Source organism: Fukomys damarensis, unplaced genomic scaffold (assembly GCF_012274545.1).
Source record: "Fukomys damarensis isolate Sample0158 unplaced genomic scaffold, DMR_v1.0_HiC HiC_scaffold_12, whole genome shotgun sequence".
In the NCBI taxonomy this organism is placed as follows: Eukaryota; Metazoa; Chordata; class Mammalia; order Rodentia; family Bathyergidae; genus Fukomys; species Fukomys damarensis.
Window position 1 is genome coordinate 23475304 of NW_022900924.1, and position 10493 is coordinate 23485796.

General features: G+C 38.3%; 1 protein-coding gene across 4 annotated transcripts in view; it reads right to left on the bottom strand.

Annotated features, from left to right (window-relative positions):
* Positions 1 to 495: 495 nt before the first annotated feature.
* Positions 496 to 10493, bottom strand: part of Znf605 (zinc finger protein 605) — a 17100-nt gene continuing 7102 nt past the window's right edge. For 3 of the 4 annotated variants that reach the window (XM_033762497.1, XM_010604224.3, XM_033762496.1), the window contains 2 exons: positions 7790 to 7910; positions 496 to 3381 (listed from right to left, as the gene is read on the bottom strand). In XM_033762497.1, the coding sequence (XP_033618388.1) occupies positions 1724 to 3381; positions 7790 to 7823 (1692 nt within the window). In that variant the 5' untranslated portion in view covers positions 7824 to 7910 and the 3' untranslated portion in view covers positions 496 to 1723. The remainder of the gene's footprint in view (positions 3382 to 7789; positions 7911 to 10493) is intronic. The other variant, XM_033762498.1, reaches the window with a different exon arrangement.

The following is a 10493-nucleotide window of genomic DNA, read 5'->3' on the forward strand; positions in this document are numbered from 1 at the left end:
TTCTTCAGTTCAGCAATCCCTTCTCTGAACAGCAACTTGAAAACCACCACCAAGCAGTAGACAGGTGATTATACGGCTCATTCAATTTATCTACATTATGCCAGGGACCAGAAACCTGAAACCTGTGCTTATGTGTCCAAAAGCTATCATTAGTATCATAGTATTAGTAACTATCATCAGTAGCCACTGATGCATGAATGGACAAAGAAAACTGTACACACTGGGATATCATTCAGTCATAAGAAAAGAACATAATGGTGGTAAAATCCTGTAATCTTAGCACTCTGGAAGTCTGAGGCAGGAAGATCACAAGTTCAAGCTCAGGCTAGGCAATTCAGTAACTTGGAGAGTCCCTATGTCAAAGTAAAAATTAAAAAGGGCTAAGGATTTATCTTTGTAGAAAAGCCCTGGGGACCAGACATTTAACTCAGTGGATCTGTTGCCTGCCTTGCAAGCACAAGGACCCGAGTTTGATCCTTGGTACAAAAAAGCCCTGGTTTTCAGTAATACACACACACACACACACACACACACTCACACACACACACACACAGCATTTGTATCAGCGTGTGTGGAACTGGGGAATTCTTATAGGAAGTGAGGGGACAGGCATGGAAAGACAAGCACTGCACATGGAATTTAAACATGATCTCAAAGGAATATAGAATGGTGGTCCCCTAAGCCATGGAACAGCACATGGAATTTAAACATGATCTCAAAGGAATATAGAATGGTGGTCCCCAAAGCCATGGAACAGTGTGGATCAAGATAGATGCAGAGACGGTTATCAGGTCAGGTGTACAGCTAGATAGGAGGAATAAGTTCTAATGTTCCAAAGCACAGGAGGGCTATTGTGTTTAGCATCAATTACCTGAACATTTCTGAGTAACTAATGGAATGGGTTTGATCATCAATAATGCAAGGAAACAGTAAATGTCTGAGGTGATTGCAGCATCACTTACCCTGATCTAGCATCAGCATTTGTACGCACATATCAAAATGCCATACTTTCCCCACAGATATTTATAATTAGGATGTGTCAATTAAAAGCATATAAATAAAAAAGAATTACTTCACATATAGTTTCTAAATGATAGGAGCGTCAATCTGATCCATGTTATTCCATTACAGCAGAAAACAAAAGTCCTCACCCTTAAGTAAATACACCTGTGACTTAAAATCAATGACTTTTTCTAATAATTCATATACAGTAAACACAACTTCCTCACAGTATTGTTTCAACAGAATCATGCTTATCCTTCTTCTCAAATGATCAGGATACCTCTCAGTATCAGTATGAAGTCTCTGTGATGTAATATTCAGTGTTTCTGTAAGCATTCTCTAGAGTTCAGAGAGTTCCCATTACCTGATACCCTTGATTCACTTGGTACAACAGCTTTTCCTCATGTTCAGGTCTTCTAAATGATGAATCGTGGACTTCAGACTCAAAGCCTCTGTACTACTTTAGTACCAGCACTGTAATACTGGTAACAGTATTTCACTGAGAGGAGTCATCCAACTAGTAATGAGCTGTATTTTCTGGATGGGCTTTCCACACTACTTTTACATCATTCTACTTTCTGAATTATTGAGTGACACTTGACTCTGCATTAATGATTTTCCAGTAGCCACTGTCTCCTCACGGGTGTCTCTTATATATGCCCTCAGAAGTGTTTGTGACATCAGACAGCAGCTTTCCATAGTGACTGCACTCATGTGGCTTCTATATCATATGACTCCTCTGATGTAGCATGAACTGTGACTTCTTGTGGAAGGTGATGCCACACTGACTACATCCATAGTATTTATCTTCTGTATGAATTTTTTGATGCCTCATAAGGTGTGACTTTCTAGTGAAAGATTTCCCACATTCACTGCACTTGTAAGGCCTCTCTCCTGTATGAATTCTCTGATGAATGATAAGCTGTGCCTTCTCATAAAAAGCTTTGGCACAATCACTGCACCCAAAAGTTTTCTCTCCAGTGTGATTTCTCTGATGCTTCATAAGTTGCACCTTCTGAACAAAGGATTTCCCACACTCACTGCATTTGTAGGGCTTCTCTCCTGTATGAATTCTCTGATGCCTGAGGAGCTGTGGCTTCCAGGCAAAAGCTTTCCTGCATTCACTACATTCAAAGGGCTTCTCCCCAGTATGAGTCCTCTGGTGATGAATGAGACTCGACTTCTCACTGAAGGTTTTCCTGCACTCATTGCATTCATAGGGCTTTTCTCCTGTGTGTGTTCTCTGGTGTGAGATCAGGCTTGACTTCTGGGTGAAGGCTTTCCCACATTCACTGCATTTATAAGGCTTCTCCCCAGTATGAGTTCTCTGATGTGTGAGGAGCTGTGACTTCCCAAAGAAGGTTTTCCCACATTCAACACACCCATAGGGTTTTTCTCCTAAGTGAAGTTTTTGATGTCTTATTAGCTCTGACTTCTTGAAGAAGGCTTCTTCACAGTTGCTGCATTGGTGATTCTTCTCCCCAGTGTGGGTTATCTGATGCTTGACAAGCTGTGGCTTTCTGATGAAGGCTTCACCACATTCGCTGCACTCATACGGTTTTTCTCCTGTGTGAATCCTGTGATGCCGAGTGAGGAGTGAATTCCTGCTGAAGGCTTTTTTACACTCACTGCATGCATAGGGTTTCTTCCCTGTATGAGACCTGTGATGAGTAATCAGCTGTGACTTCCAAAAGAAAGCCTTTCCACATTCACATTTATAGGGTTTCTCTCCTGTATGCTTTCTTTGATGTGTGATGAGTTTCAACTTCTGGGAGAAAGCTTTTCCACAGTCACTGCAGCCATAGGGTTTCTCTACCGTGTGAATGACCTGATGTCTTTTAAGCTGTGAATTCCTGCTGAAGGCTTTCCCACATTCGCTGCATACATAGGGCCGCTCTCCAGTATGAATTCTCTGATGCAGAATGAGTAACGATTTCCGGCTGAAAGCCTTAGGACATTCTCCACACCCATAGGGTTTTTCTCCTGAGTGAGTCCTGTGGTGAAGAGTCAGCAAGGACTTCTGTGAGAAGGCTCTCCCACATTCACTGCACTGGTAGGGCTTCTCTCCTGTGTGAGTTCTCTGGTGCAGAGTAAGCTGTGACTTTTTAGTATAAACTTTGCCACACTCCATGCATAAATAGATTCCTGTATGTGTAATATGATTTGAAATGAGCCATGATTCTTTGACGCTGGTTTTTCTAAATTTATTCCAATCATAGCATTTTATTTCACCAAACATATTGTCAGGTTTTATGTAAAAAAATAATTTTTTACTGAGCTCATCAAATTTTTTTCTGCCACAGTTATTTTTTAGAATAAGAAAATTGAAAGGGTGTCTCAAACTTTTTTCACCTGAGGCATATTCATGAAGTCTCATTCCTAAATAAACAAAATTAATGCTTGAATTAAATATTTTCCCCAAAATATCATATCCATGGCCTCTCTCCATACTTTTGTCTTGATTATCCTGATGCCATATTTTGGAATTATTATCTAGCCAGACTTCTAAAGAGGAAAAAAATGGACCACAATATAATATACTCAATAATTATGAGTACGAATTAAATTTCTGAAATGCAACCTAGCAAGTTGGGGTGGGGAGACCCTTCAATAATATCTACTTATGGGGCATTCATGATGTTAACAGAAATTAATTATGAATACATGTATTCATCTGTGATTTTCTTCTGTATTTTGACAACTTTATTAGTTTCAGAAGATTAATAACAGTAAGTACCAACCATCAGAGACTCACAGCTAAGTACCCAGCCATCAGTCCTTGTCAAGTAGGTACTCAACCATCAGAGCCTCACAGTTAAGTACATAACCATCAGAGAGCCTCACAGGTAGAAAGGACCCAACCATCTGAGCTTAACTATCATTGAAACATGAGGTTAACAAGTACACAGAAGAGTAACAGTAGTACACCTTGTTGAAAGGGACAAAAATGACTAGATATGATGCAGAGTAAATATATCACCTTACACTTGAAAGATTAAAATAAATCAGTATCTTGACTACTGTTATATATAAAAAACATTCTCATTCAACACTGTAACTGAATCACTGACACCGTTAACTTCAGTATCACTATAGGTATTTTGTGGAATTATTTAAGAGTTAAACAGGGCTCAACTTTAATACTTTATCTAGGGACATCATTCCTTTTTAGTTGGATCTACAGTTTAAACTATATACCTTAAATCTAAATATACTGTTATCAATAGATACTATTTCAAACCACGGAATTCTTTGAATCACATCAAATAGATCTTATATACCAGCTAAGTACATTTGTTTATGACTTCCAGAAGATGATCATTTATTATATAATTTTATAGTAAACTTTTAAAAGGTTTGTTTTTACTTTTTGATGACATTATTTGTTTAGTAATTGTGAGATAATATTCCCAGGAGGTACTCCACAAGATGAAAGATTTGGCAAAGTCTCAAATCTAAAGCAACTTTATCTTTTCTGAAGGATAACTTGTGGGATGGTTGTCTACTGGGTATTGAGCCAAGGGCCTTTGCACTGAGCTACATCCTTACCTTTTCTTATTTTGAGAAAGAATCTAGCTAACTCACTAAAAGTTGTCCAGGCTAGTTATGAACTCATAATCCTCCTGCCTCAGCCTTCTAGAGTGACTGGATTCTGTGCATGTGCAAGCACACCTTGCTTCTAGGAGATAACTTTTTTTTGAGTGGGGAAGGGAATCTATCTAATCCTTAAACAAAAGAATTTCAAGGGCCAAGGATGTAACTCAGTGGGGTCACACCTGCCTGGCAAGTGGAAGATCATGAGTTCAATTCCCGCTACAAAAAAAATTTTTTTTCAAATTAAGAAGCAACTTGAACCTGCCTTACCACATGGCTTTGCTGTATAAAACACTTTTAAAAAGTGGTATGGGCAGTCCTCCTTCTGCCTCTCTTAGACACAAGCTTTCTTTCTCAATAAATTTTCCTACTCTTAAAAAAAAAATGAAGCAACTTGAGCTGCTGATGTGGAACACAATGAAAGAAGGCTTAGTGTTTTGTACATAAGTAAGTAAAGATGATACAATTCATGGAAATGAAAGACAATAGGAAAAAGGAGATCAAAAGCAAAAATGAAAGCCAATGGAAAGAAGGCAATGAAAAGGAAAAAATATAGACATGAAATGTGAAATCCACTTACAGAATTTACAGCAAGTTGTTTAAAAGTGTGAGAGGACAGAAAAACAACAGTTTTAAATTAATATCAAGAACTAAAAATTTAAAATATACCCAGGTGTGGTCGCACACACCTGTAATCCTAGTGGTGTGGTAGGCTAAGGTAGGATGATCACAAGTTTAAGCCTAGCCTGGGTAGCTTAGCAAGACTCTGTCTCAAAATAAAAAATTAAAGGACTGGGGATTTAGCTCAGTGGTTCTGCCACCCGCTTTGCAAGTGCAAGGTACAGAGTTCAGTGTCCAGTACCAATAAATAAAAAAAAAATTAAAGAGTTAGGGATGTGGCTCAGTAAGAAGACCTTGGGTTCAATTCTCAGTAATGTCCCCTTCCCCCAAAAAAACCCTAAAATAAACCCATATATATATGTTTAAATCAGTGAATTAACTAATTCCAGATAATAAAGCAGCTCATCTATAGATTTAAAGATTTAGATATTCAATTGTGTCAGAAAATCTTGGAAAAAAATCTTGGTACTTTTTGCAGGGGTGATGAGACAGGGTCTCACTATATAGTTCAGGCTGACCCTTAAACTCACTATGTAGCCCAAGCTGGCCTCAAAGTAATGGCTAGCCTCCTGTCTCAGCCTCCTGAGTGCTGGGATTATAGCTGTGCACCTCCTATCACTTTGGAAAATAGGAGGACTATTGTAAGTGTTACATATAGGACAGCACATATATTTAACACTGTTTCTGCCACACATTCGCTCCTAACCCTTATTTTATCCTATTTTCCCACAATTATATTTCTATTTCTAGTCCAGCTTTCAATATTAGTCTCTACACAGCATCCACTAATCTTTACAAAATAGAATCATACCTTCTCATGACTCTACTTGAAAATTCTGATAAATTCAAAATTTCATCATGGCATGAAAGATCTCATACAACCTGGTTTCAATTTTATCTCCTAAGACAATCTCATAATCATACTCTTCCTAATTTGATCACAAAGTCATTTTTTGCCACAGGACATCTGCATTCACGGTCCTTCTGTTTGACGTGCTCTCCCCAGTTTTCAGTATGTCTGGCCCTTCAAATCTCAATATCTTTTTTTTTTTGGAGACAAGGCCGTGCTATGTAATTCAGGCTGGCCTTGACCTCACTGTGTAGCCTAGGCTGGCCTAGAACTTGGGGCAATCTTCTTGCCTCAGCCTCCCAAGGGCTGGGATTACAGGCATGTGCCCCTATGCCAGGCTACATCTAATTATCACTAGATATTATACTAACAAGTACCCCATTTACTTCCTTCATAGTACTTATCTACTAAGTACTCAGTTCTTACCTCTCCCATGACAGTATAAAACTCATGAATGTAGGGAACAAGCTTCTTTTTCACTGTTGCACTCCTCAGTACACAAATGCTTTTCACTTATTAAACTTCTAAATCAGTTCCTTCTGTATCAATAATCTTCATCACTAATTTGTACTTTAAACCAAATTATTCATGTTCAAATATTGAATTATTGAATATATTATTTAGAAAAGAGACAAAACAGAGGAAGGTAAGAGGCAGAGCCTCCTCACTGTGTTTATTAGATTTTTATTCTATATCCTTGGAGCCTCCTTGTATTCTCTCTATGGGTTTAAAGCAAATCCATCAAATAAGAGGAAGAAAAGTAGTAACTTAAATGCTTTTGGATTGAACTAAAACTCACTAGTGTCATCTAAAATGAGAAAAATATCAGAAATTATTAAGGAGGAAGATGATAGCCTGCCTCGAAAGATTACATTGGGGACTGGGAATGAGACAAAAAAAAGACTAATTAATTAGAAAGAACTACTTTATCTTAAGAAGGCAAGGTTCTAAATGACTGCCATAGATATGTGTAAGACTTGAAAGGTAAGAAGGGTACATTTTAGCCAGACACAGTGGCTCATGCCTATAATCCCAGTACTCTGGGAGACTGAGGCAGGAAGATTATAAACTGAATCCCAACGTAGGCAACTCAGTAATTTAGTGAGACCCTATATCAAAATAAAAATAAATAAAAAGGGCTGGGAATGCAGCTCAGCGTAAAGGTATGAATTCAATCCTCAGTATTGCAAAAAAGAAAAAAGATACATTTCATTATAAACATGTAGAGATGTGGAACCTAGGTCATACAGTACATAATTAAAAATTACAACTCATGTACTAATCTTGAATCAACTGTAAAGATTTAGGAACTTTGAGTATCATTTATGAATGACATTGCAAAGTACTTATCACCCAAAACCTGAGATTTAAGTTCTACTGTGTCTGACACAACCAATTATTTTTCATATGGAAAATTCTGACTTAAAATTTCTTCACCTATTATCCAGGACTCTTCCTGGTCTAGCTTGAAAACTGCAATAGACTTGGTGATCTGATAATCTGTTAATTGGAAAACAGAGGACTTGGACCCAGTTACTTGAACTGAGAGACTAAAGTGTGAGGAAATTTTTATTTTAAAGACTGTAAAATAAATCAAATGACTATATCTTCCAAATTGGCATAGAAATCTGGGTCTCTTTGACACCTAAAACTTATATCCAAATCAGTAAGCTCCTTAGAGTCCCAGGTAATAGACACATGATGACTGGCACAATGTCTCACCCAAGAAGACGAGGCTGCTATAATTCTCCAACATCACGTCTCTGTACAAGCTCTTCTGAGTAGGGTTTAGCAGCTGCCACTCCTCCCATGTGAAGTCCACAGCAACATCTTCAAATGATATCTGAAAAGCACAATCCCTGCTGAATCAAAAGCAAGTCACGTGCGGCCTTCTGGAACAAAGGGTTCTCATCTGTTTGTGGCCAGTACAGCCATCTCTGAGTTGTGCTCTCTGCTTCCAGTGTCCTCCCTCCCCTGTATAGGCTGTCCCAACTCACTTCCAATTAACAGAATAGGACAAAGTGATGAGACACCACCTCTCAGATTATGTTATAAGGGAAAATGATTCTGTTTTTTTGTACTAAGATCGTACTTGGGTCCCTGAGCTTGTGAGGCAGGTGGAGGTACCACTGAGCTAAATCCCCAGCCAACATGATTTTTTCTTGGGAACACTTTCTCTGAGACAGTCTGGCAGCCTCACTGGGACAGCTATGTAGAGAGGCCCACATGGTAAGGAGCTGAAACTCAATGTGTGTAGGAGGAATCAGCTCTCTACTCCACCTTGGGATAGGTGCAGCCCTTCTTGGCAATTTGCTCACAATTTGTGACACAGAAAATGCTGATTCAGAGCCAGTGGGGCAGGTAGCTGGCAAATCCCCAAACCAGAGAAACTGTCAGATAAATGTTGTTTTAAGCTACTGAGGTTCTGGGTACTTCATTACACAGCTATGGTTAACTAATATGATATCCTAATTGTGCATTATGCTTTGGCAGACAAACAGAAGTATTAGAAAAATATTTATCATTGAGAAATTATTCATTTATTCACCTATACATTGAATATGAAAGCAGAATAAGCTGTCTTTAAGTGCATGGTTTTCAAAGAGGTGTCACTGGGTATTTGACAGCAGTTCTTAGCTAAGCAGGAATGATGTAACAGTGTAAGATCTCCATCACGTCTAGACTCCACTTGCAAATGACAGTCATACCTCCCAGTCGTTCAAAACTACGCCACTCACTTTCCACCAGGGGTAGTTCTGCTTCCAAGTCAGAACAACTACCTCGCTCTCTTAGCTATCAGCTAAAACACAGATAGTGATTGATTAAAGTTCCCGGAACTGTAACAGGGACTAGAAATGCAAACCTGAGTTTAAAAAAATCACATTTTATAATACTTTTTAGTCTTTCAGGGCAGAGGCAACATATGTTACAGGGGCTATGTAATAAGTATACACAGAGTAGGACAAAACAGTGTAGAAGCCCTGGACAAAGTCTAGATGGTCAGACTGCAAGCTTATGAGGACTCCTGTGGAAGACAGTGGGAGAGGGAATGTTTCAGAACAGCAGCATGAGCAAAAGCATCAAGTGTTTCATCGCTCAGGGCTGGGGATGGGAGTGTAGCTCAGTGGCAGAACACTTGCCAAGCACTGCATAAGGCCCTGGGTTGGATCCCCAGAATCACACACACACACACACACACACACACACACACACACACACTCAGAACACAACAGACGTGGAAAAATGTGGGGATGATCCTGGTCTCCTTTAACATGAAATCTAAAACCTGGTGGGATAGGCAGAGGTCAGCTTTCAGTTAACTCAGGTACAATTGAACTTGTTTACTCCAACAGCTACAAAAGACACAGAAGAGGAAATAAAAGCTTAGAGCAAGCCCTCCAATAGATATCTAACAGGATCTTTCCTCATAAAGCTAGAGCCTTAGGGTAACTCAGTGTTTAGATCAATGATTAAAAAATTTTCCCAAAAATTCAGAGACAAGCTAGATTTATTTATATAGGTGTGGGGGCTAAGTTTACAATATGGGTATGATTTGTAAAAACCTTATGCACAGAAAGCTGTAAAGTGGTTTGGGGTTAGAAGGACGTCTAAACATCTGGTAGAGTTGAATGTGTAGTTTTATCTAGTGAAAGATACTGCATACTTCCCACAAATAGTTTCAAGAAAACTGAGTGCAGAGTAAAAAAGTCAGAATGTACTTCAAAAATAAAGTTTAATGAGTCCGGAGATCTAGCTCAGTGGTGCTGCCGCCTGTCTTGCAAGTGCAACGTCCAGAGTTCAACAGCCAGTACCAAAAATAAATAAATAAATAATAAAGTTTAATGACTGAAATGAATTTTTTAAATTTAAAAGAGTACATACCTATGTATATATATGAGATATATGAATGAATATATGAAAAATGTGTGTGTGTATATTTTTTTTGAAATGCCTGAAATGTCAACACCACATGATATTAGTGAAAAGATAAATACATAGCTCAATAAAATATATAACTCAGAAGTAAACCTCCACAAATACACTCAATTGATTTTGCAAAAAATCCAAAAATCAGAGAGTATTCATAGTAGTGCACACCTGTGATCCTAGCTACTCAGGAAAAGCTGAGTAAAGAAGATCATAAATTGGAGGCCAGTCGGGGCAATGTAGGAAGTTCCCACAACAAAATAAAAAGTGCTAGAACAACGTACAAAAAAACAAAAACAAAAACAAAAAAAACTTAAATCCTTAACACATACTTCATATATAAAAAGTAACATAAAACATAGGCTGAGGATTTAGCTCAGTGGTTCTGCTGCCTGCCTTGCAAGCACAAGGTCCCAAGTTATATCCCTGATACCAAAAAAAAAAAAAAAAAAAAACCAAAAAAAAAAAAAACAAAAAAAAAAAAAAAAAAAAAAACACA